The following is a 27,684-nucleotide window of genomic DNA, read 5'->3' as shown; positions in this document are numbered from 1 at the left end:
GTCCGTGTCGGTGTCCGTGTCCGTGTCCGTCTCTCTCTCTCTCTCTCTCCCTCCCCCCTCCCCCTCTCTCTCTCTCTCTCCCCTCCCTCTCTCTCTCCCTCCCTCTCTCTCTCCCTCCCCCCCTCTCTTCCTCCCTCTCTCTCTCCATCCCTCCCCCCTCTCTCTCTCCCTCCCTCCTCCCTCTCTCTCTCCCTCCCTCCCCCCTCTCTCTCTCCCTCCCTCTCTCTCCCTCCCTCCCCCCCTCTCTCTCTCTCCCTCCCGCCCTCTCTCTCTCCCTCCCTCTCTCTCCCTCCGAGTCTCCCCCCCCCCTCTCTCCCTCCCTCCCTCCCTCTCTCTCTCTCCCTCCCCCCTCTCTCTCCCCCCCCCCCTCTCTCTCTCTCTGTGGCAGTAGTATCTTTGTGCGCCGCGGCGTCTCCAGTCAGTGTTTCTATCGTGTCTTCCTGTCAGCATATCAGTATATCGCCTGACCGATCCTGCAGCCGGTCTGGGTGTCTGTAGAATGTCCCTGTCTACCTGTTTCATTACCTTTCTACCTGGCTAGCTGTCTACCTGTCAAATTCTCTGATTGTCTGATCCATGATATCAACCTTTTCATCAGACTGGACTAGTTACACCTTGCCACAGCGCAGCGTTCACTGTGTGCGCCGGGAGGTTTAGCATTCTCTCTCTCCTCTCTCTCTTTTTTTTAATGAAAAGAACATCAAAGACATTTTGTGTAATTTGCATAAGTCAGTCGATCATTGTTTCACCTGCAAGTGTTTACAACGATTGGTCAACTGAAAATGCCATTGTTTGAATCAAAAGCACTGTATATATCTCGGAACTGACAGTGTTTATTACTTGCCGAGTCGTCAGTGAAACACGTACAACTTCAGTGTTCTGGCTATGGTTCCTTTTCTGCTTCGCATTAATGTGGAAAGTCTAAGAGTTTACAGATCATTTGTACAACAGAAAAGTGCTCGCAAATGCTGGCCAACAACATCGAAACTTTGTCTTCGTTGCCGCAGTTCAGTATCACGAGCCATGTCCCTTCCCAAATGATATGTCTGTCAATCAGTCTATCGGCGTGGCGTGTCCATTCACACATCTATCTTAATGCCCGTCAATTTGTTGATCAGTCAGTGTGTCTCTTCTTCTTCTTCTGCGTTCACTCGTATGCACACGAGTGGGTTTTTGCGTGTATGACCGTTTTTACCCCGCCATGTAGGCAGCCATACTCCGTTTTCGGGGGTGTGCATGCTGGGTATGTTCTTGTTTCCATAACCCACCGAACGCTGACATGGATTACAGGATCTTTAACGTGCGCATTTGATCTTCTGCTTGCATATACAAACGAAGGGGGTTCAGGCACTAGCAGGTCTGCACATATGTTGACCTGGGAGAGCGTAAAAATCTCCACCCTTTACCCACCAGGCGCCGTCACCGTGATTCGAACGCGGGACCCTCAGATTGACAGTCCAACGCTTTAACCACTCGGCTATTGCGCCCGTCAGTCAGTGTGTCAAAACACAATGTTGTTGAATGATTGAGATTTATGTATCAATTTCTTAGACGATGAAACCAGGGGGGAACACTTTGCTGTTTGTCTCTCGGCGACCGTTCAGGGAAAGTAGTTTCCCTTCTCCACGCACTGAGAACCACCGAGAACAGTTGGTGTTGGCTGCTTCCCGGGTTGTTCGTGTTTGTGTTCAAGGTGAACATTCTGTTGACACAACAATAGTGAGAGGTTTCAGGTAAGAAGAAAGTAAGCTTTGTGTAATGATAATTTGAAATGGTCATATATGGCATAAGTACCAAACCCACAGATACGAACAACTGGTGACTGTTGAGTGTTGTTATTGTGCGTGGGTGTTAAGTTTTTCCACGCAGCAGATGTTGTTATCCAGAAGCGAATGAAGACTAGTCAGTGATGTGATTGCCCTTTCCAATAGTGGCAGGATTACCGACATCCTTACATATCATGCTGAATTTGCTTGTAACCTGAGAACGAGTTTTAAAATATTTGTTTTCAGTCGTAACTCGTACTCTCGTCACGTATGTAACTTAATTATGTTGACAGTGCTTCGACAATCGTAGCAGATTCTGTATGAGGTACTGTGCTGTTCCATGACACTCTGTAAAAATAAAATGCAACAGCAACTTCCTCAATGACGCTTGTCTTCCTGCCGTTGCACAGAGATGAGAGAAGGGGGGGTGTAGATGGAAAGGTTGGGTTGGGGTGTGGGAAGAGATCAGTCAGCAACAGAAAGGCAAAGTTATCATTTCATTTGTGGCTGAGTAGAGCGTGTGTTCCAGTATCACTGCTGAGAACCAGTAATCATCATGGTAAAGGTATCAAATCCCAACTGATTCAGTCACTTGCTTTGGTTCCCAATGCATTACTGTAGACTGACAGCATACATATTTGGTTTGCACTGTCTATAGTTTTCACAAGACTTGTGGTTGGAAACAAAGCCTGTCTTGTTTCTCTGAGGTATTTTTAGTTTAGCAGAAGCCTTTTAAAGAATGTTTGTGTGCAGTGCCTGATCTAAATCCAACCAACCTTGATATTGCAGCTTGCTGCTGTAGACGTGATGAGTTTTCCAGTGCCAAGTTTAGTGGTTTGTGAAGATCAGCTTCAGTTCTCACACCATTTCCATAACAGCACAACTGCATTAGAGTTTAGATATACTTCTTGACACTAGATTTTGTGAATGCATTTTATTATCTGCTGTCCCATTGCAGTATATTGCTATGATTTCTTAGGTAAGTGTGGAGAAAGAATCTGAGGATAACTCTGAAAAAAAATGGGTAATGAGAGAAGCTTAAAATTATTGATTTCTGATTCCATGATTTTATTTTAAAGTTGATACTGAAGAGAATGAGGAAAGGGAAATCTTTGTAAATTTCTTATTAAAAGAAAAAATTGGAATGGGTATTGTGTTGCACATCGTGTATCTTTCATGTTACATGAATGTATTTGGTTGTTTCAGTGTAATTATTTAATTGTGGCTGATAATGCAAATATTTCACTGTAAGGTGTGGGATATGGAAACGAACAGGGAATGTTTCCAAAATCTGATCCCACTCTTCCTGCTTCCTTTCTTTCCTTCCTTCTTGTAAGTGTCCACAGTCACCATTGGCTAGTCTGTCACTTATGGGAGAAGTGATTCCTCTAGTATTTGATAAGTGCTTTCCTTCTCTGTGTGTAGCTGCTTCTGTTTCTCTTAACCTCAGTTTCCATCTCTCTCTGGCTGTCTCTCTCCCACCTGTTCCTCCTTCTGTCTTTCTCTCAACCTCTCTGTCTCTCTCTGGCTGTCTCTCTCCCACCTGTCCCTCCTTCTGTCTCTCTCTGGCTGTCTCTCTCCCACCTGTCCCTCCTGTCTTTCTCTCAACCTCTCTGTCTCTCTGGCTGTCTCTCTCCCACCTGTCCCTCCTCCTGTCTTTCTCTCAACCTCTCTGTCTCTCTCTGGCTGTCTCTCTCCCACCTGTCCCTCCTTCTTCTCAACCTCTCTGTCTCTCTCTGGCTGTCTCTCTCCCACCTGTCCCTCCTGTCTTTCTCTCAACCTCTCTCTCTGGCTGTCTCTCTCCCACCTGTCCCTCCTGTCTTTCTCTCAACCTCTCTGTCTCTCTCTGGCTGTCTCTCTCCCACCTGTCCCTCCTTCTGTCTTTCTCTCAACCTCTCTGTCTCTCTCTGGCTGTCTCTCTCCCACCTGTCCCTCCTTCTGTCTCTCTCTGGCTGTCTCTCTCCCACCTGTCCCTCCTTCTGTCTTTCTCTCAACCTCTCTGTCTCTCTCTGGCTGTCTCTCTCCCACCTGTCCCTCCTTCTGTCTTTCTCTCAACCTCTCTGTCTCTCTCTGGCTGTCTCTCTCCCACCTGTCCCTCCTTCTGTCTCTATAAATTGTCATTGTCTCTGTTGCTTTCTCTTTCTCATTCTCTGTATCTGTCACCTATCTCTCTGTTTCTATCATATGTCATCCTTCCTTTTGAGTTTCTCTCTCTCCCCCTCTCTCTATCTTCACCCCTCTTTCTATTTCTCTCTCTCTTGTTCCATTGTATTCTCTCTCTCTCTCTCTTTGCATTGCTCTCTTTTGCTTGTTCTGTCTCTCCCCTCCTCTCTCTCTGTGAGAGTAATGTTAATGATACTGACAATATCTTTGTTATCTCTCTCACAGTATGAGCCGTGATCATTGTTTTCAGAATACTGATCTCCATCAGACAACATACAAATCCACACACACACACACCACATGCTTCTACACCACAATTAATTTTTGTAAGTTTTGTTAGCTTGTCAGCTTCAATTTTTTGCATTTCACTTAATCCAGGTCACTGTACCTGTGTGTTAAGTGCGCGAGCATGTATGTGGATGTGTATATATGCGCGCGTGCATGTGTTTGAGGGAGAGGATAGGAGAGAGAGAGATAATGTGTGTGTGTGTGTGTGTGTGTGTGTGTGAGAGAGAGAGAGAGAGAGAGAGAGAGCTTGCAAGAGTCACATGCACATTGATATATTGTTCACACTATTTGATTCATTATGTAATGTTTTTGTTAGTGGCCCACTCCTTTATGGGCCAGAGGCCCAACAAATAAACCATTGTCTTGTCTTGTCTTGTCTTGTCTTGCCTTGCCTCTACACCCCCCCCCCCCCCCACCCCCCCCCCCCCCTCGACACACACACACACACACACACATACCCCATCCCCCCATACACACCACCCCACCACACATACACACGCGCGCGCGCGCACACACACACACACCATCCCTCCACACACACACACACACACCATCCCTCCACACACAAACACACACCATCCATCCACACACACACACACACACACACACACACACACACACACACACACACACACACACCATCCCTCCACACATACACCTCACTCCACACACACACACACTTACACACACACACACACACACACACACACACACACACACACACACACATACACACACCATCCCTCTACACAAACACCTCACTCCACAGACACACACACACACACACACACACCCCGGCATGCACACATAGAGAAGAGGTGACACCATGGCTCTGTTGGTGAGTGACAGGCAGTTGACAATCAATCAACAGCATGTACAGCATGCATGTCATGACAGGGCTTGTCTGACAGAACAGGGGAGACAAACAGCCGTGCATTGAAAGGGTGATTTCTCTGCCGTGGTTCTCTCCCTGTCACATCCAGGACACCACCACCACCACCACCACCCCCACTGACCCATGTTGTGGAGTCTGTTCCTTTCACCCACACTCCCCTCCTGGTTAATGATGAACTGATTTAATATGTTGATCAATACATTTCATACTGGAGGGGTTGTGTACGTGACGTGACATCTTGGTTAAACACACTGTTGGAATGCATATTATTGTTCTTGTAAGTTAATTATGTCTATGTTCAGTTTTTAATGTGCTATTTTAAGCCTATCCTTTTCACTGTGATTATTGACTCACTTGTGTAAACAAAGTGAGTCTTATGTTTTAACCGGGATGTTCGGTTGTCTGTGTGTGTGTGTGTGTGTGTGTCCGTGTGTCTGTGTGTCCGTGTTAAATTTTAACATTGACATTTTCTCTGCAAATACTTTGTCAGTTGACACCAGATTTGGCATAAAAATAGGAAAAATTCAGTTCTTTCCAGTCATCTTGTTTAAAACAATATTGCACCTCTTGGATGGGCACAAACAAATTTAAAAAAGAAGCCTAATTATATGCAAACTGCATTTACTGTTATATCTATATTTTTTGTATTCTCTAAACTTGGCACTTTGACCTCTTATTCTGACACAACAACAAGAGGAGTCATTATTATCATTTTTTGTTCAAACAGGAACTTCTTTTGCTAAGCATGGAATTTTTATTTATTTTGCAAACGTTTTGGTGCAGATAGTAAAAAAAGGGAAATTACTCTGTAATTAATGCTAGGGGACTTAATTTATCACAAGTGAGTCTTGAAGGCCTTGGCTCTCTTGTTGTGTGTGTGTGGCTGTGATGACTGTTTTTTTTTTTATTTACTCTAAGTCACCTTTTAAGGTGGGTTTTTTTTTTTTCTTCTCCTGCTCTGGTCATTGTATGGATGGTTTACTTTTAAGTTGATATCTAAGCATTTTATGTCTTTTATGTATACTTGCATATATATATATATAGAGAGAGATAGAGAGAGAGAGAGAGACAGAGAGAGAGCAGAATTTGGCCAAAGAGACCAAACCAAGAGGCCAAGTTTGCATCAGTTTGACATGGTACAGTACTTGACACCAAGTAGAGCAGCCAGCAGCCTCAGAGAATCTGGCTCTCCAAACCAAAGTCCTCGCCATAGAGATTAGTGCAAGAGGGTTTGTGGGTGCATCTGCCTACAGCCTCATGAAACAGCTGTCGATTTCTGGCAGTGAGAAGACATGGGCTTTCAAGGCAATGGCAGAAACAGCAGAAAAGAGTTCCAGCTGAATCTGGTCGATGAGGAATGAAAATAAACTTCATAAGGATTAAACTTCCCTACTCAAACTAGGCGTATGATGGCTCAGTGGTTAAAACGTCTGCCAGAAAAGGTGACTCAGTTCTGAAGTGGCGACCACCCTGGAGGCGCGGGTTCGAACCTACTGAGGACCAGGAGAAAAAAAAAGAAGAAAAAGGCAGCAATACAAGGGCATCCAGGAGTCATGACGTGGGTGCAGCCCGGCCTCCTTAGAGTGTAAGGAGTTAAGGGCCGAGAAACTCTTGACTGAGGGGGGCTTCTTCTCTGAAGACCATGTACTGTCCAGCTCTCCCTAGGGTTTCTCATCACTTGACACCAAATAGAGAGTATACATCAAACTCCTCGTCCTTGCTTATTGTTTATGTGTTTAGTGATCAACACCATGAATGGATTTGTTTTTATTCAGACGATGAAGTGTTCTGTGTTGTGACCTCCACCCCAAGGCTGTCTCAGCCTCTGTACCACAGGAGGAGAAGCTCCTGTCTCTTCACCTCTCGTGAGCCCTTATTTATTTAGTTCGTTTATTTAGTTATAGTCTGTTCATCTAAGATGATGATATTAGACTGAAAATAAATGATATTATTATCATCATTTGGATTATTATCATTTCTATCATAATGATAATTGTTATTATTAATTAGGAATCGACGTTTCTGTATATTTGAATGAAAAGGGGGGGTGGTTGAGGTGGAGGGGAGGGGGTGTGGGGATGGGGGTGAGAGGGGGGCAAGGAGGAGGAGACTAAGAAAGGAAGAGAGAGAGACAGACAGACAGACAGAGAGAGAGAGAGAACAGAATGTGGAAAAGATAGAGTACAAAATCTAAAACGGAGAGGGTGAGTGTCAGTGATTGGAGAAAGAAAAAACATAATATTGGAAGGGTGTGTGTGAGAGGCGGGACGGGGGAAGCGGGATTAGGACAAAAAAAATATCAATAATCAAATATTGTATGCACTACTTCAGTAGATTATTATTTGAAAAGAGGTTCGTGTGGGGGACCTACAATAAACAACCAACTGGACTATTTAACACATAGCTAGCTAACTTTAATAAAGAACAGTTTGAAATATTTAACTTTTTCCAAAAAAATGTTAACATATTTATTTAGTTTTCAATGATAACATTCAGATGCGAAAATTATTATTTTGACCTGATGTCCACAGAGACTACAGTCACTAGTATGTGTGACAGGATATGAAAATAGAAGTCCTTCTCCACTTAAAAGTTTGGCACAGAGAGAGAGAGAGAATACATAAAGCGTGCACCAACAGGAAATTCTTTGAGAGAGGGTTTTTCTGCAGTGCAGTTTGGAGAGAGCTGCATAAATTATGCTGAGCTTGAGAGGGTTGACTGTATTTTCTGGATGAATTGCTGTTTGTATAATGATTTGAGATTGTGTTTCCCTACAACTGTAAATACACAGTTTAAATCCTAATTTCCAGATTATTTGTCAGACACCATTGACAAATGCCAAGTTCTCTGTCGCCACTGAGGTTTTTTCAGCCGGATGTACAGATCGGATTTGAGTATTTTCACATTTGTTAGCTTTCTTTTTCAAGTCCTCTGCACAAAATTTTAATGTGTAAATATTCACAGTTCATTGCTTTTATTTGTCAATTGTGTTTAGTGTTAATGTCCCAGTCCTTGGATGGGTTTTGCGACAGATGACATTAGTCTGAAGTCTGAGTCTCTCTCTCCCTCTTTCTCTCTCTCTCTCTCTCTCTCATGCATGCATGCACACACGCACGCACGCACGCACGCACGCACGCACCTCAACATCCTTTTAGTGTAATTGTTGTAGATTAGATGCTTTCGAAAAAAAAAAAAGTTGACTTTTTGCAAGCCAGCAGTTGAAAATCACCACAAACTCCACCATTTGTCCATTGATTTCTATACGCAGTCATTCCTCTTTTCCGCAATTTCTTATCTCCCCGTGCTGATTTTTGAGGACATGCATACAGTAAGATTGTCAGTCTTGTCTGACCGTGACTATCAGGACAGCAGAGGAGGCATCTGTTGTCCTGACTATCAGGGTCAGAATTTAATTACTGCCATCTGCTAGTTCGATCGCCTTCAATTTGAAGACTGCATCATAGGCATAATGTCGCGTTTTCAGCATGATGAGGGTGTACGCTTGAGCAGAGTAGAACTGAATGCTGATCTGAAGGCTTTAATGTGTGGGGATGTGATTTATAAAACGTGAACAGTTAGCACACTATCCTGAAGCTCATCCAGAAATTCATGGACAGAAATCATGATTTTGGTGAGTTGAAGGGCAGCTAAGAATAGATGAGAACGTGACACTCCCAGGATCGTTAAAATCCGCAAATAAGCCGCATCATTGTATAAGCCGCAGAGGTTGAAGCTGGGGTAAAAAGTCGCAGCTTATAGACCGAACTTTACGGTATGTTGGAGAGTGTCTTGCCGAAGTTACATCCCCACTCTCTCGGCCAAGAGGGCTTTAGGACAGTCAGTGTTCGGATGGTTTCCAAAGGCCAGTGCAGTCTTGCCTCCTACTTCAAGAGCCATTGGTAGTTCTTCACAAAAGACTGAGCTGTAAATGAATTCCCACTGCAGTGGAGAAACCGTTGATCAGACAGCTCTCACTTTGCGGTTGGCCCACCTGTAAGCTTTTGTCAGTCTCTGATGTAAGCTGAACGTTTGAGTCTAGTGCAAAATGTATATATGATAGTCAGTCGTGTCCGACTATGACCATCAGAACAGCAGAGGAGGCAACTGCTGTTCCAACTATTTGGGCTAGAATTTGATTATAGTGGAGAGTGTCTTGCCCAAGTACATCCCCACTCTCTCGGCCAAGAGGGTTTTAGGACAGTCGGCGCTGGGATGGTTCCCAAAGGCCAACTAGCCCACAAGGCTGCAGCACTAAGAGCCAGTGCAATTTTGCCTCCTAGTTTGAGAGTCACAGTCCTTCACAAAAGACTAAGCTGTAAATGGTTTCCCATTGACTGGAGAAACCATTGATAATACAGCTCTCACTTTGCTGTTGGCCCAAATGTAAACTTAAGTCAGTCTGTGATATAAGCCGAGTGTTGGGCCTATGGTGCAAAATGTAGGCAGCTGATAAACCACAAGAGCCAGGGATGGGATGGCCTGGTTGGTTCACAGCCTGATAGCAGGTATACCTAGCCTTGACCAGGGATAGTTTTCCTTGGCATGTGTATTTATTTGTAATGCTCTTGAAATGCAGCAGTAATTTATAGTCTCTGCAGATGTAGACATTGGGTTATTCTGCCTCCAGGCCGGGGCATTGGCTGCAGTTAAGAACTTGTACAAATTCTGTTTGATAAAACAAAAAGTGCATGCGTGTGTGTGCATGTGTGTGTGCTAATGTGCATGTGTATATGATTTTTATAATTGTGTGTGTGTGTGTGTGTGTGTGCGCGCGCGCATACGCATGTGTGCGTGTGTGTGTGCATGTGTGTGGGTTGCTTCAGGTAGGGACACTAACAACAGTTGTCAACCTCAAATGCTGTTTCAAAAGAAAATGTGTGTGTGTGTTGTGTGGATGTATGCATGTGTGTGAGTAAATGTGTGAGCACATGTGTATACATGCAATTGTGTGTGTGCGTGTGTGACACAGGAAAAATAGGGAGAAAAAAAACTCGAGAGTTTATTGACAATAAAAGGAGTTCACCGAATCCTCCCCCCCCCCTTCCTTTCTGAAGAGTGACGACCATTCGCTGTCAAAACCTTTTACCCAGGTTAATTACTTCTCCAGTGTCGGCTTGACGACGATTCACCAACAGCTGGGGCGGAAGTTCAGTGCAGCGTGTGGTGGTGTTGTGGCAGGTAATGCAGAGAGAGGAGGGGGAGGATGGGGGAAGTGAAGGAGGAGGAGATAGCGCCCGCTGATGTGGCGGTGTGCATGTCCTCCTGCGAAGAGCTGGTACATGCCGGCACCTCTCCACATGCTGCTCTGGAGGTGAAGAGAAAGCCTCGCCTCTACAACTATGTCTATGGGTGAGAAGGCTGACATATTCTGTTGGTTTTTTTTGTTCGTTTTTGGTTGTTTTGCGTGGTTGTTTTGGTAGTTTTTTTGTTTGTTTTTTGTTTGTTTTGGGTTGTTGTTGTTTTGGTAGTTTTTTTGTTATTGGTTTTTTGTTTTTGTTTGTTTGTTTTTGTTAAGGGAGGAAGGGTTGCTTAATGGTTAAGATGCTTTCTTGCCGATACAGTGTCTGTAAGGTTCTGGGTTTAAATGCTGGCCTTTTGCCCCTTTCTCCCAAGTTTTACTGGAAAATCAAACTGACAGTTAAGATACTTATCTGCCTACACAGTGTCCATGAGGGTATGGGTTCTTTGAAATGCTGGCCTTGCCCTTTCTCCCAGATTTGACAATTTGGAAAATCAAACTGAGTGTCAAGTCATTCAGATGAGACCTCACGCTGGGACTATACGGCGTAGGGGCGCGTCCCCCAGGTGGGGGAGCCCTGTCTTTGGGGGTTGCACCAAATGATATGGAATAAGGTGCCGTGGACCCACATAGTCTAGGAGAAGGACAACTCTGATTTCAAACCCGGGCAGATGGAGTCCGATAGCCTCAGCAGGCAGTCCTTCCAAGAGAAGGAAAACTCCCAAGAGAAAACCCGGCCAGCTGTAAACCGTTACCAGAACAGGCGATCACCGAAGACGGCGCCACAGTGGCCTCTCCAAGGGGCGTGATCTATTCAAAACCGGCTGTGCACGCACTCTACGACACATGGCTACGCAGACAACATTCAGATGAGACAAGCTGAGGGCCCAAATGTAACTTGCACTTGGTGCACTAAAAAAAAAAAAAAAAAAAAAAGACCCCATGGCAATATAAGTGTTGTCGCCTGACAAAAATCCACTCTCATTGGTACACAAATATGTATGCATGCGCTCAGACTGATTTGCGTGTTGGGTTATGCTGCTGGTCAGGCATCTGCCTGGCAGATGTGGTTTGGCATATCTCTCTCTCTCTCTCTCTCTCTCTCTCTCTATATATATATATATATATATATATATATATATATATAGACTTGTCTGAACATCGTGACACCTCCTTGAGAGACTGAAACGTATTCTTCGTCCCTTCAGTTTTGTCTTTTAATGAGAAGACTGCTATGTTTTGTTGTTGTGATCTTTTAATGTTCATGAGGAACTCTGCTGAACAGTCACAGTCATGATGAATGATGTTTGTGTGTGTGTGTGTGTGGATGTGTGTGTGTGTGTGTGTGTGTGTGTGTGTGGATGTGTGTATTGTGTGTTTGTATGTGTGTGTATTTTGTGTGTATGCCTATGTTTGTGTATTGTGTGTGTTGTGTGTGTGTTTGTGTGTAGTGTGTGTGTGTATGTGTATTTTGTGTGTGTGTCTGTGTGTTTGTGTATTGTGTGTGTGTGTGTGTGTGTGTGCGTGCATACATGGATACAGGCCCTACAGGCAGCACCAGTTCCTGGTGGACTGTGTCCTCCACCTGAAGCGGGGCAACAATTGCCGGGGGGAAGAAGATGTCCCGGGGCGCATGTTGCCCGTGGGGTCCAGTTGCCTGGGCCGGTGGCTGGGGAACTTCCTGACCCTGGCCATGTGGTACCTGGCCCTTCTGTTGCCATTCATCTTCATTATGGTAAGGTGGTGTGGTGCCTGTGTGTGTGTGGGGGGGGGGGGGGAGTTGAGGGGGTTAGGGGTGCTGAGGGGGGTTGGGGGGGGGGGGTTGCCGGTTGGGAGGGGTGGAGGTGTTGGGAGGGTGTGGGGGCAGGTGAGAGAGGGGCAGGTGAGGTGGTGATGTGCATGTGTGTGTTTGTGTGTGTGTGTATATGTGAGTATGTGTGTGGGTTTTTTTAAATTTTTTTTATGTGTGTTTGTTGTTCACGTGTGTTTGTGAAGTGCATGTGTGTGTGTTCATGTGTATGTGGATATGCATGCAAGTGCTGATTATGTGCATGCATGTTCTGTGTGTGTGTGTGTGTCCAAAATTGGTTTTTAATTTTTGTAATATACTAAAAGGAGGCAAAAAAAGTCATTTTAGCTGTAAGTAAGATGATTAGATTTGCAAATGTTGCCTAGCTATACTTTTGGAGTTGAAGACATTTGTGTTTTCTCAACTTTTATGTGACATTGTTGTGTATTTGGAAATGTTTGTTCTGGGCATGAAAAGATTATTTTGCAGTAATCCTCCATACTCCAATAGGAGTGAAAGGATAATTCAAACTTGAAACTTGAAACTTGTGTGTGACTGGCTAGCTGAGATTCGTGGTATTAGGAATACCATGTTTTTTTTTGTTTTTGTTTTTTTTAAGTAAGTGTGTGTTTTTCTGTGTTCTGTATCTCACTGGCATGTTATTGTAAAGCTCTCAGAGAGGTTTTGGCAGCGCAGAATAAATGTATTATCATTATCGTTACAGTAGCGATAGTAGTTGGATGCGCCTTGGCCGAGTCGGTGACATTGTTGATCATCTGACCCAGTGGTCAGAATACTCAATTTTCGTATCAACTTTAAAACTATAAAACTAGAATGAACATAAAAGGGAAATTGAATCGACCGTGTCAACCGGGGTGTAACTAAACTTGTACGTCTCTCTAGATCCAGAGAAAACGGCTAAACGTTGCAGTGTGATTGCGGCGATAGCCACGTCTCCTTTACCAAGGACTTTAAAAGAATTTTTGATTGCCCTTAAAGATTTTTTTGAATGCCGAAGATACACCAGAATAATATGATTTAAACAGCATTCTCACTGCGAATACCGCAATCGATTTATCGCCCTTTAAAAAAGCATGTTTAAATATTACATTTTTGAACGTCAGCTAAGGAGCCCCGATATATATATATATGATAGTCAGTCGTGTCCGACTATGACCATCAGAACAGCAGAGGAGGCAGCTGCTGTTCCGACTATTTGGACTAGAATTTGATTACAGTGGAGAGTGTCTTGCCCAAATTACATCCCCACTCTCTCGGCCAAGAGGGTTTTAGGACAGTCGGCGTTGGGATGGTTCCCAAAGGCCAACTAGCCCACAAGGCTGCAGCACTAAGAGCCAGTGCAATTTTGCCTCCTAGTTTGAGAGTCATAGTCCTTCACAAAAGACAAAGCTGTAAATGATTTCCCATTGACTGGAGAAACCATTGATAATGCAGCTCTCACTTTGTTGTTGGCCCAAAGCCCCGATAGTGTAATGGGTAAGACAGTTTCTTCTCATCCGAACACTTGGGGTTCGAATCTACCGTTAGGACTTTTTTCTTTTTCTTTTGACCTGAAGCTTTATACTAACAAATACAGAACACATTTCAACGATTAGAAGATTTTCTTAAAAAGCGTATCACAAGGGAGTCTTGAAGGCCTTGCCTCTCTTGTCATTATCGTTACAGCAGTGATAGTAGTTGGAGGCTCCGTGGCCGAGTTGGTGAAACTGTTGAACATCTTACCCAGTGGTCAGGGTTCAGTCCCCTGTTTTTCCGGCCTGGTGTTGTGTCCTGGGGAAAAGGCACTGAACTCCTGTTTTCCTCACTCCACCCAGGGTTACCTGACTTGGTTGGCAGGAAGGAGAGGACTGCCTCCCTGCCCCCCATCCCCTCCCCCCACCCCTCCCACCCCCTTCCCCCCTGCCTGACCCTAGAGAGAGAGAGTGTGGATGTGAATTCCCAGTCCTGATGGCCGTGAAAGGCTATGGGACCTTTTTAACTCTCTCCATACGAACGGCGAAAGAGACGACGTTAACAGCGTTTCACCCCAGTTACCATCATCAAAATATTGCAAGCGGAAGGCTCTTATACTGAAGAGGTGAATGTTGACAAAGAATACCACAATTCTGATGACAGAAGCTAAAAGTTGGGTCATTCAGACACCCACTGGACATCCGAGGGGTCTGTGTAGAGGAGAAGAGAGGACTGGCCGTACTGAGTGAGTTAACTTGACCAAAGTAGTTGGCATGTTGGTGTTTTTTTTCTTTCCCTGTGGCCTTGTCATAAAACCTTATTTATAAGACACAATGCAACATAAACAGGAGCATATGAAGAAGAGAAACATTTGTGAACAAATTTCACCAGTGTGTGTATGTGTGTGTCTTCATGTGTGTGTGTGTGTGTCTAAGAGCGTTGGGTTACGCTGCTGGTCAGGCATCTGCTTGGCAGATGTGGTGTAGTTTATATGGATTTGACCGAATACAATGACGCCTCCTTGAGCTACTGATACTGATACTAATACTGTGTATGTGTGTTTGTGTGTGAGTATGTGTTGTGTGTGTGTGTGTGTGTGTGTGTGTGTGTGTGTGTGTGTGTGTGTGTGTGTGTGTGTGTGTGTGTGTGTGTGGTGTGTGTGTGTGTGTGTGTGGTGTGTGTGGTGTGTGTGTGGTGTGTGTGTGTGTGTGTGTGTGTGTGTGTGTGTGTGTGTGTGTGTGTGTGTGTGTGTGTGTGTGTGTGTGTGCAGTTGGGGGAGGTGTGTGGGGGCACGGTGATGCTGTGCTGTTGTTGCATCATCCTGTGTGTGTGGTGTGTGTGTGTGTGGTGTGTGTGTGTGTGGTGTGTGTGTGGTGTGTGTGTGGTGTGTGTGGTGTGTGTGTGTGTGTGTGTGTGTGGTGTGTGTGTGTGTGTGGTGTGTGTGGTGTGTGTGTGTGTGTGTGTGTGGTGTGTGTGTGTGTGTGTGTGTGTGTGTGTGTGTGTGTGCAGTTGGGGGAGGTGTGTGGGGGCACGGTGATGCTGTGCTGTTGTTCATCATCCTGTGTTGTGTGTGTGTGTGTGTGTGGTGTGTGTGTGTGTGCAGTTGGGGGAGGTGTGTGGGGGCACGGTGATGCTGTGCTGTTGTTGCATCATCCTGTGTGTGCTGGTCTCCTGTCACTCCATCACCATCTTCTTCATCCTGCACAACCAGAAGATCGCCAAGAGGTTCTGGTTCATCAACAAGGTCCGTCCGTCTTCTGCGCATCAAATGTTGCGTCGCCAAGCACACGCACACGCACATGCACGAGCCAACACTCGCTCAAACACAAACACATGAACGCATGCGCACATGCACACACATGCTCAGAGGCATGGACACTCAACACTCATGCTTGCATGCACGCACTCACTCTCTCTCTCTCTCTGTCTCTCACGCACACACACGCTTTTGTTGTGTGTGGGGTGGGGGAGGGGGGGTATGTGCATGTGTGTGTGTTTGCGTGCATTTGATACATTTCTATGTGCTGGTGAATAATTATGAAGTGTAAATGTTTGGGGAAAATAAATTATGTAATTTGAATGTATATATCTATAAAAAATTTAAAAAAACAACAACAAAAAACCCCTAACAACTGGAAGTATCAAGTATGACTGTGATTAACATTCATTTATTCAATAAAGTGTTATCATCATCGTTATTAATAATGTTGCTGTTATCTTTCATTGTTGCTGTGGTTGTTGTATTTTCATTGCCTGCATTGCCACATACAAAAGAAGTGCATCACAACACTGTCAACATTGTCAGTAATGCAATTAATAGTGATCATCAATGAATTATCAATCATTTTCACCAAAGGCTTTTTTAATAGTGTATTTTTACGACGACAGATTTCTCTGTGTAAAATTTTGGGCTGCTCTCCCCGGGAAGAGTGTCACCCCCCTCCCCCCACCTCCCGCCTCCTCCCCTCCCCTCCCCTCCCCCATGCATTGTCACCTTGTTGGGTGTTGTTTTTTTTTTTTCTTTTCTTTTCTGTTTTTTCTTCTTTTTTTTTCTGTCTGCAAATATATTTATTTCCCTATCAAAGCAGATTTTTTTCCTGCAGAGTTTTGCCACAGACGACCCCCTTTTTTGCTGTTGGTTCTTTTACGTGAGTGAAGTGCATGGTACACACAGGGAGTGAACAAATGTTGGTATGGATATGGGACGCACGAACCTATGGACGCTCGCTTCAGAAAGCTGGACACGCGACCTCGAAGCAGCGGCTGTGTAAGTTTTGTCATGACGCTGGCAACAGTAATGTGTTAACGGTAGCCATCAGTGAATTGTTAACTATTTTCGTTGATAGACCGTGACAAGAAGTGGTGGCTTGGTCGGGTAACACATCCACCTAAGAAACAAGAAAATCTGAGAGCACAATATTCGAATCTCGCACTCTCCGGAATTTTCTTCCCCTCCAGTAGACTCTCAGTGGTGGTCTGGTCGCTTGTCTTTTGGCTGATGAAATAAATCGAAGCCCTGTGTGTAGCTTGATTTGACGTGGATACTTATATATCGCCTATCCTTGTCGGCTCTTAAGCGGTTTCCAAACTCGGGGTCATTTGCACAACCTGGGTCGAGCTGACTGATGGCTGCCATTGGGCGCTTATCATTCATTTACTGTGTCCTTCAATCAGATTTCAGGTACGCAAGTATACACACTCAGACAGACATGTAATATTTTATGTGGTTTTGTTTTATTTTGCACTTCACGGAGATTTAAAAAAAAAAAAAAAAAAAAAAAAAAAAGCCACAAAATAAATGGCAACAAAAGGGTTGTCCCTGGCAAAAATCTGTAGAAGAAATCCACTCTGATAGGTACGCACCTAAATATATATATATATATATATATATATATATAGTGATGGCCTAGAGGTAACGTGTCCGCCTAGGAAGCGAGAGGGAATCTGAGCGCGCTGGTTCGAATCACGGCTCAGCCACCGATATTTTCTCCCCCTCCACTAGACCTTGAGTGGTGGTCTTGGCGCTAGTCATTCGGATGAGACGATAAACCGAGGTCCCGTGTGCAGCATGCACTTAGCGCACGTAAAAGAACCCACGGCAACAAAAAGGTTGTTCCTGGCAAAATTCTGTAGAAAAATCCACTTCGATAGGAAAAACAAATAAAACTGCACGCAGGAAAAAATACCAAAAAAAAAATGGGTGGCGCTGTAGTATAACGACGCGCTCTCCCTGGGGAGAGCAGCCCGAATTTCACACAGAGAAATCTGTTGTGATAAAAAGAAATACAAATACAAATGCATGCATTCTAAGTCAGGGCATCTGCTTGGCAGATATGGTGTAGCAGGTATGGATTTGTCTTGAGTGCAGTGACACCTTGAGAAGCTGGAAACTGAGAGAAGAAAGAAAAAAAAACTTTCAATATATTTGTGCCCTGCCCCCCCCCCCCCCCACCACCCCTCCACCAGGTGGACCTGGCTCACCACCAGGGCCGGGAGAACAAGATGATGGAGGTGAGCGTGGACAATGCCATGGCCCTGGAGTTCCTGTCTGCCGGTCAGAAGAGTCAGGTCATCGCCCGACTGGCTCGCTCCAACGGTCAGATTTTTTTTAGTTTTGTTGTTTTTTTGTTGTTGGGTTGTTTTGTTTTGTTGTTGTTTTTTTCTCCCCCTTGCAGTGGAGGTTATATTTGTCAAGAAAAACAACAACATGTTATCACATAATAATAATAATAATGGATACTTATATAGCACACTATCCAGAAATCTGCTCCAGGTGCTTTACAAAAACGCTTTTGTTAACATAAAACATATCTATGTTACATACACATACCAGAATGTTACTACACACACACACACACGCTTGCGCGCACACACACGCACACACACGCTGCATACATACATTTTAACATACATGTGTATCTAACAGCTACCCTAACACATACGCACACATAGGCAGGCACAAACTTACATCAACACACGCACACGCACACACAATACACATTCATATACATGCATGTAGTTATGTACACATACATATGTATACACACATAGTCAAGCACAGCTAACGCAAAGGAAGTGGACCTGCCACAATTGACCTTATTGCTGAGGGAAAAGGTGAGTTTTGAGACGAGATTTAAAAGATGCGAGGGAATCAGAATAACGGAGGTTATCAGGGAGCTTGTTCCACGTCTTTGGCGATTGAAAAGAAAACGATCTGTGTCCATGGGTCTTACTTCTGACTTAAGTATACCGCATTAAGGTGATCAAAATGGCTAGAGTATAAATAGTCTCAAAAACACATAATCAGTTTCCGTCAAAAAGCAGTGAAGTATTACACTGTAGAATCTACTTCAGTGAGTGTACTTTGTGTATGTGTGTGTGTGTGTGTTGTTGTTGTTGTTTCGTTTTTTTTTCAGTTTGTGTGTAAGTTCAGTACTGATTTGACCATTAAAAAAATCCAGATGTGATGGTTTTGCAGTTTGTGTATAAATTCAGTACTGATTTGACCATTAGTTTGTGTATAAATTCAGTACTCATTTGACCATTAGTTTGTGTATAAATTCAGTACTCATTTGACCATTAGTTTGTGTATAAATTCAGTACTGATTTGACTATCAGTTTGTGTACAAATTCAGTACTGATTTGACTATCAGTTTGTGTATAAATTCAGTACTCATTTGACCATCAGTTTGTGTATAAATTCAGTACTGATTTGACCATTAGTTTGTGTATAAATTCAGTACTGATTTGACCATCAGTTTGTGTATAAATTCAGTACTGATTTGACCATCAGTTTGTGTATAAATTCAGTACTGATTTGACTATCAGTTTGTGTATAAATTCAGTACTGATTTGACCATTAAAAAAAAAAAAAAAAAGAAAGAAAGAAATGAGATGTGACACTGATTTTTGTTGTTGTTTGTTTGTTTGTTTTTTTTGCAGTTTGTGTATAAGCTGAGTACTGATTTAACCATTAAAGAAAAGAAATCAGATGTGATGGTTTTGCTCTTTGTGTATAATTTCAGTGATTTTTTTTTTTTTTTTTAAACCATATGAAATAATTCAGATGTGGGGATAGTTTTGCAGTTTGTGTACAATAAATTCAGTGCTGACTTAACCATGAAAAGATGTGATATTGTTTTGTAGTTTTGTGTATGAATTCAGTATTGATTTAACCTCTTTTTTTTTTTTTCTTTTTCTTTTCAAAAAATCCCAAAGACCACTGGGGAGAGGAATTAGTGTATCTCTGTGTTGATTTTCATGTTGTGTCTGTGGACAGCAGTGTTTTTGTCTTATTTAAAGGTTTTCGTTTTTCCTGCATGTCCACCGCTCCGCTATCAATAATTATGATGTGAACCAGTGGATTCAAACTTTCTCAATTTCCCTCCCCTTTTATGAGGAGGTGACTGTGTAATTCCAACAGTGTGTTTTGTGGAGAAGTTTTGAAGAGTTGCTCCCCTTCCTCTCCCTCTATTATTATTTTTTATTTTATTTTAAATTATTATGTATTTATTTATTTATGTACGCTTATAGTTGACTTCATCAAGTTTTTGCGCCTTATACATATTATTAATAGTAGTAGTAGCTTTTTTTTAATGTATTTATCTATTCACCCTTTTTTTTTTTTCTTTTTCTTTTTTTTTTTCTCAAGGCCTGATTAAGCGTGTTGGGTTACACTGCTGGTCAGGCATCTGCCTGGCAGATGTGGTGTAGCGTATATGGATTTGTCCGCACGCAGTGACGCCTCCTTGAGCTACTGAAACTGAAACTGAAACCTCTCCCACTTTCAGTCTAGTCTGTCTTTCTCTCTCTCTCTGTGTCTGTCTGTCTGTCTGTCTCTCATTCATGAAGCAAACATACACACATATAGTGGAAGATGTCATTTTTTCTCTCTCTGTTTATGACCAGCAATGACAAAAGTAATTCAGTCATTTGCAAGGCAGTTTCAGTCTTGTTGTGTTTGCAGAGTGTGTTTTGTGCATATATATATATATATATACACACATGGACACTCATATGCATGGAGTGGAGTGATGGCCTAGAGGTAACGCGTCCGCCTAGGAAGCGAGAGAATCTGAGCGCGCTGGTTCGAATCACGGCTCAGCCGCCGATATTTTCTCCCCCTCCACTAGACCTTGAGTGGTAGTCTGGACGCTAGTCATTCGGATGAGACGATAAACCGAGGTCCCGTGTGCAGCATGCACTTAGCACACATAAAAGAACCCACGGCAACAAAAGGGTTGTTCCTGGCAAAATTCTGTAGAAAAATCCACTTTGATAAGAAAAACAAATGAAACTGCATGCAGGAAAAAATACATAAAAAATAGGTGGTACTGTAGTATAGCGACGCGCTCTCCCTGGGGAGAACACAGAGAAATCTGTTGTGATAAAAAGAAATACAAATACAAATATGCACGCACACACACACACACACTTACTCACACACATAGAGTATTACATGCACACACACACACACACATACATGCACACGCACACGCACACACACACACACATTACCAAAGTCCTTGGTGACAGCAGATGTGTGGGGTACTGTTATGAAAAGGAACAGAGTAGCAGTCTTGAACCTGGTGTGGACGCTCACTCAGGCTGGGTCCAAAAAAAAAAAACCCAAAAAACCGAGCGATTATTGTTGTCTGTAGGGGGTGTAGTTGGTGATGTCTTGCATCTCATGAATCAGAACAGCTGCCGTTGATCACCACCAAAGTGACCCAGCAGCAGTGCAGGGTTTCCTGCGGTGTGTGGCCTGCTGGCTTCCTAACATTCATACCTGCATGTGGACCTCTGACACCGCAACAGAAGGAATATATGAGTGTAGCGTAGGGACGGGCGATACAGGGGTAATGCCATTGAAACAGTGTAGAAGATGGTGCAAAGAAAATAAAATAACAAAGGATACAAGTGTTGATACTTGGCAGGTTAAAAAAAAAAAAAAATGTTTTGAAATATTATATATTTTGTTGGGGTTTTTTTCTTGGTGTGTGCCTAGAGTATGTGAGGTGTCATTTGGCAGTTTCAGTTTTTGTATGCCTGTTGTCATTTATATCATATTGTTTATGTTCAAGTTTGGGGGTGGTTTTTTTTTGTTTTGTTTTTTAATCCTCTGATGAAAAAAAAAAAAAATAGATGGAGTGCTAGAGGCTTGGCATGTCTGAGGTTTATGTGCATGAATATAACTGTACTTTTTGTGCCTACATTTTCTTTTCCAGGTGGGGTTTGTGTGTGTGTGTGTGTGTATGTGTGTTTGTTTTGGAGGGGGTTTTTGTTTTTGTTTTTTCTTCTTTTTTTTTTTTCTTTTTTTTGGGGGGGATTTGTTCTGTAATCTATAGGACTGATGTGTAGAGTTTTTCACCCCTGATATGGCCCTATGTTTGCCAGGAACAACCATTTTGTTGCCGAGGGTTCTTTTATATGCGTTAAGTGCATGCTGCACACGGCACCTCAGTTTATCGTCTCATCCGAATGACTAGCGTCCAGACCACCACTCAAGGTCTAGTGGAGGGGGGAGAAAATATCAGCGGCTGAGCCGTGATTCGAACCAGCGCCCTCAGGTTCTCTTGCTTCCTAGACGGACGCGTTACCTCTAGGCCATCACTCCACTATGTAAGTGCTACACCACATCTGCTCATCTGCTAGGCAGATGCCGGACCAGCAGCATAACCCAACACGCTAGTCAGGCCTTGAGTGCATGCTGACATGTTTGTGTAGCTGTTAGAGTGGATTTCTTTCTAAAGAATTTTTACCCACTTATGCTGCCATGGGTTCTTTTTTTAGTGTGCCGAGCGCTGGCTGCATGCAGGACCATGGTTTATCGTCTCATCCCAGGGACTAGACACTGAGTTTGATTTTCCTGTCAAAGAAGGGAGAATGACACTTAGTTTGATTTTCCTGTCAAAGAAGGGAGAATGACACTTAGTTTGATTTTCCTGTCAAAGAAGGTAGAATGACACTTAGTTTGATTTTCCTGTCAAAGAAGGGAGAATGACACTTAGTTTGATTTTCCTGTCAAAGAAGGGAGAATGACACTTAGTTTGATTTTCCTGTCAAAGAAGGGAGAAAGGGCAAGACGAATTCGAGCCCAGACACTCATGGAAGCTATACAGGCAGATAAGCATCTTAAAGTCTTAACTCCCGAGAGCAAGGTTTCGGTTGCGCATGCGCACTAGAGCCTATCCATAAAAGGGAAAGGGGCGGAGTTTATCTATAAAAAGCGCGAGCACGTGTCCGGTGGAAATGTAAACATGTGGGAGGTGAAAGCAAAACAAAGACCGACTCACTGTTAGCGGAGAAAGATATCCGTGTACTCCTGCCACACAATGTGGTCGTTTACGGTTGCCAACGTCGAGGGGCTGTCTGCATGCTTTCCAATTCTCACCGGACAGTACCACGTGCTGGTGCTATTTTTATCTGACAGACACGTCTAGCGCAAACACAAACGGCTCTAGCTCCGCCCCTTTTCTCTGCATTCAAATTTTGTATTACGTGTAGCTGACACATTTTGTACTTTCCAAAGTCAATTCAGGTCTAGATTGGAAGCTGCTAGGCAAATCTCGCTCTCTGCCATAAATGAAGCCAAACCGTAGCTTTATTAGGCTTTTATTTTGAATAAACCTTCACCGACGTCACAGTGTCAGACTCTGGTGAGAAACTGGCTTGATTCAAATCGCCCGCCATTTATAGTCCGGTTCAGGCTTTAACCATTTTGAACAAATTAAAAACTTGGTCTAGAATTGAAGAATATAATGCATATGTTAACTTTAACCATGCCATTTTTCTCTGCCAGATATCTGGCTGCCTTACAAATTACTGATCACAAATGATTAGTAACCTGCTCGTGATTAACCAAAATTAAGCAGCTATATTTATTTTCTTTTTATTGTGATGTTTACTTACTGTGAACTTACTCTAAGATACTTGACAGTTTCTATTCCTTGACAGCTTGTGTAAGATCTTAAGAAATGAATGATAATACACCATGATGATAACCAACCTATGTACAATTCAGCTGCTTGGCTGAAACAGCTCTATGGCTTTTTTTTTTTCGTTTTTTTTCTTTATAAATGTCCATTAAGATGTTGTTTTTGTTGTTGTAAAATGTCAACTTATCAAAATGGAATTAAAAAAATGTTTTTTTTTTAAAAAAAAAAGCATCTTAACCATTCTGCTACCTTGCTCGCAGCAGCAACGAAAGTTAAGGCAAAGATCAGATACTCGTTCTGTGTTTGATTTGCAGACAGGAGAGGCGTGATGATGCTGTGCACCAGTTCCTTCTGGGTCAGCCACGTCCAGGATCCCCTCATCTGTCTCCTCATCCTCCTCATCCTCTCCCTCATTGGCCTGGTCATCAGCATCGACCAGCTGCGAAGGATACATTTCTGACTGACTGTGACAGATTGGTCGTCGGGCGTTGCTGGCCTTTTGGCCCAGTGAATGTCTGGAGAGCTTTAGGAAGGGGGGGCCGTATGGGGCGGAAGTTTGTGTGTGTGTGTGTGTGTTTGCGGTGGGTGTGGGTGTTTGTTAAAGGTGTGTTTGTTTGTGAGTGTGTGTGTTAAGGGTGCATGTGTTTCACAGAGAGAGAGAGTGTGTGTGTTGTGTGTGTGTGTGTGTGTGTGTGCAAGTGTTCAATTTGGAAAGGTGTGAGTGGGTGGGGTGAAGGGGATGGAGGTAGAGGTGTGTGTGTGTGTGTGTGTGTCTTGTGTTGGGGAAGGGTGGGGGAGGTTGTTGGTTGTTTTTTTTGTGTATAAGTTTCTGTGGTGAGTGTGTGTATGTGTAGAGGTGGATCTGTGTGTGTGTGTGTGTCTGTGTGTGTGTGTGCGCACATTTGTGTGTGTGTGCCTCTGTGTGTGTGTGCATGCACATGTGTGTGTGGCAGTTGTTACGGTGCTGGGATGTTTTGAAAAAAAACAACAATGGGGAACAAAAAGTGACACACTTGCCAGATGTTTTTCCCTGTGGCAATAAGATTGAGGAGGAGGGAAGAGCATTGGTTGCTGCTTTCAGTCAGTTTATTTCTGATTTATTCTGTCGTAATGTTGTGTTTTTTTCCTTCAGGACATTGTTTCTGAACTGATTGAGGGGACGGGATAGGGGTGTGAAATTTGTGACGTGGTGATAATGCAGCCAGTGTTCGTGTTTGTCTTTGTTTTTTCAGTCTATTTATTGATTTTTTTTTTCCATTCAGATACATATGCATTTATTTCATGTAGATAGAGATTTCCCTCCCTTTTTTCTTCTAGCAGATCTATATATATGTATATATATATATATGTGTGTGTGTAAGTATGCTAGAATTATGCTTTTGACTCTTGATTTTTATCATTGGAAGATGGAAATTGATATTCAGTGCATAGTTTCCATGAGATGACTTGGATAAGGGTTTACAGATGAAAACTATATCATGATGTGGATCTGATCTGTGATTTCAAATGTATGATGTATTTTGAAGATGGGATATATAATCAATACGTGGACTGTGCAAAAATTTCAAAAAAATCGAATTGTTCAGGATTTTGAGGTGCTCATATTTTAAGAGTAAGAAAATGATATAGATATATTTTCTCATGTTGCCATCTTTTCTTTTTTTTTCTTTTTTTTTTTTTTTAAAGTTTGCTACATTCTGGTTTAATCATTGAGCCTAGCACCCAAGCATGGCTATGGCGTCAAAATATGTCTCATAAAAATGGTTTTCATGTCCCTGCATATGCACAAACCCCCGCAGACTTACTTCTACAGTGTTTCCGGATCTGTCCACATGCAAATTTTGGAGGAAAAACAGTGTATTTTCTACTCTTTTTTTTTTTTTTTTTTTTTTTTTTTTTGCCACCTAAGTATGGAATGGGAAGCCTGCCATGGCTGTGAACTCCCCAGGCTTGAATGGGTTAATTTTTAACACCCACCTGAGGTGATGTGGCTGAGGGGGGATAACCATTGCTGAACAATGGGGTGGGAGGTGTGTGTGTTGGGAGGGGGCGGGGGGGGGGGGGGGGGGGGGGACGGGGACCTTACACCACACTGACACCACCAGAATGACAACATGTTAAGGTGGGCAGTGAAAAGGCCAATTTTTTTTTTTTAGTTAATATCCTGAATGCGTGCACATGTTCACTCATGCATGTGTGTGGGCAGTTTCAGTTTCAAGAGCGTGTGGACAGATTCAGATGCCTGTTTGGTTCAGTTGGTTGTGTGCGCACACACATACTAACACACACACACACACACACACTCACACACACATGCACTCACACTCACACACACACACACACACACACATGCGCTCACACTTGTGCACAAACATGCACGCGCAGTACATATGGGATTCACTCAAACTAGCCAGAACAAGACTACTCATGTGTCTATCCTATATGCCTGAAAATAAATTGTGCTTTCATGGATATCTCTTATGCTTTGAAGGAATAGATCTTTTCCAGTTATCTTGCCAGCTAAACATAAAATGATGATTGTGCACTTCGTTTGAGTATGATCCAGTCATAATTTTGGTGTGTGTTTTTTTTTTACACCAGAATATATTCATATCTTGATTGAAACGCCTAGTCCTATAACAAAAAATTGGCATTGCTCATTACAGTTGAGTTACCGCCTGGAAGTCGTCAATGTTTTTGAAGAAAAGAATTAAAACAACAATGTATGTATGTATTTTTTCCCGTATCTATATTGAAAGTGAAATAATATTCTTAGACCAGATGTACTCTGTGTGAGAATGACAGAAATGTAGCAGTGGCAACAACAATAAGTTCTGCTGTTAAAAAAAAAGAAAAAAAAAGAAAAAAGAAAAATATGACTTTCATGTTTGGGTTACTTTTACTCCCTTCATTATCAATCACAGCTACATAATCCATCACTCAGTTCATGTTTGATCAGTGCTTGCGCCCCATTGTTACTGTTCCCTTTACTGATGCAATATTTTCAGTCACATACACGCACATGCATGCACATGTGCATGCTTTCTTGCACATGTGCACTCACACACACGAACGCATGCATGCACACATGCACACACACACACCACACCACACCATACCACAGCATGCACACACACACACACACACACACACACACACACACACACACACACACACACCAACCATCACTCACACCCCATCCTTCCCTCCCTCCCTCCCAAAAATTCATGCATGCAAAGACGTGTATACATTTGTACATGCATGTATGATTAAGATGACAATGAATCTGATTGTGTTTTAGCAGCCTCATATTCCTGTAGATTCCTCTCTTTGCTTTGTTCTCAAAAGCACATGCTCCTTGCACTAGGGAAATGTGTGGCACTGTCAGCCATTGAATGCTGTGTATACCCATGTTTCCTCTGTATGTTCAGAATAATGAGATTCTGTCATTAACTCACTCAGTACGGCCAGTCCTCTCTTCTCCTCTACACAGACCCCTCGGATGTCCAGTGGGTGTCTCAATGACCCAACTTTTAGCTTCCGTCATCAGAATTGTGGTATTCTTTGTCAACATTCACCTCTTCAGTACAAGAGCCTTCCGCTTGCAATATTTTGATGGTGGTAATTGGGGTGAAACACTGTTAACGTCTTCTCTTTCGCCGTTCGTATGGAGAGAGTTAATGCTTTGCTGGGCTTGCCAATTTGATTATTGTTAGCAGTAGCAGTATTCATTAGATACATATACACATTGATGGGGAATGTATGTGTGTTTTGTGTAAATTTTTCAGTCATTTTGGACTGGTTTGTGTTATGATTTATTGTATGCACCACGTGTGTGGGTGTGTTCAAACCAACCTGTTATGTTTTATGTTGACAGCATTGAAGACGCAGTGGCTCTGTGATAAGAAGCTGTATTCATGTGCTGCTCTTCAGCTGTGTAGAACAATGAATGCTCAGACTGCATCAGCTAGTGCCTTCCAGTCTTCCTGAATGTCTTGGTGGTCAGATTTGAAGGTACACAATTCAGCAGTCTTCATGGCGGATGCTTTGCACAAGGCAGTATTGTTACATTTTAAAACAGTTTGTGTGTAGTCATTGTTGATGCACACAGAAGTATTGATCAGGTTCAAAATGAAGGAACTGATGATCTGCAGTCTCGCTGTTTACACAGAACTGGAGCACTGTTGATCATAAATGTTGATAATGAATAATCTACGTGCTTTCTGTGTGTTTGAAATCGGAAAGCTGCACAAAATGATGATCTGCACTATTGCTGTCTGTTGCAACCTTGAACTCAGAATAGCAATAATCTGCATTCCTCCTGTTCTACATTGGAACACTTTTGAAGAATTAGAAGTAAAAAAAAAAATCTGCATACTTGTTTTCTGTTCTAAATTGGAAAATGTTTGAAGAATAATTATTTTTTAATCTACAGACTTGTTTTCTTTTCTAAACTGGAACTCTTGATTGGCAATCTGTTATCTTGCTTTCTGTTCTCAATTGGAATACTTTTGATAAATATTTAATCTGGATTCTTGCTGTCTGTTCTAAACAGGAATACTTTTGATGGAATTTGATAAGTTATCTACATTCTTGCTGTCTGTTCTAAACAGGAATACTTTTGATGGAATTTG

The 27,684-nt window shown here is 42.9% G+C and overlaps 1 protein-coding gene across 1 annotated transcript; it reads left to right on the top strand.

Moving 5' to 3' along the window:
• The first annotated feature begins 1,641 nt into the window (after window positions 1–1,641).
• On the top strand, window positions 1,642–23,702 carry LOC143280543 (uncharacterized). The gene is made up of 6 exons (XM_076585231.1): window positions 1,642–1,733; window positions 10,291–10,461; window positions 11,894–12,086; window positions 15,217–15,357; window positions 17,580–17,709; window positions 23,365–23,702. The coding sequence occupies exons 2-6, from the start codon at window positions 10,316–10,318 to the stop codon at window positions 23,508–23,510; spliced, it is 756 nt and encodes a 251-aa protein (XP_076441346.1). The 5' UTR covers window positions 1,642–1,733; window positions 10,291–10,315; the 3' UTR covers window positions 23,511–23,702.
• Window positions 23,703–27,684: the final 3,982 nt, after the last annotated feature.

Source organism: Babylonia areolata, chromosome 3 (genome assembly GCF_041734735.1).
Source record: "Babylonia areolata isolate BAREFJ2019XMU chromosome 3, ASM4173473v1, whole genome shotgun sequence".
Lineage (NCBI taxonomy): Eukaryota > Metazoa > Mollusca > Gastropoda > Neogastropoda > Buccinidae > Babylonia > Babylonia areolata.
This window is presented reverse-complemented; position numbering and strand designations above follow the sequence as displayed.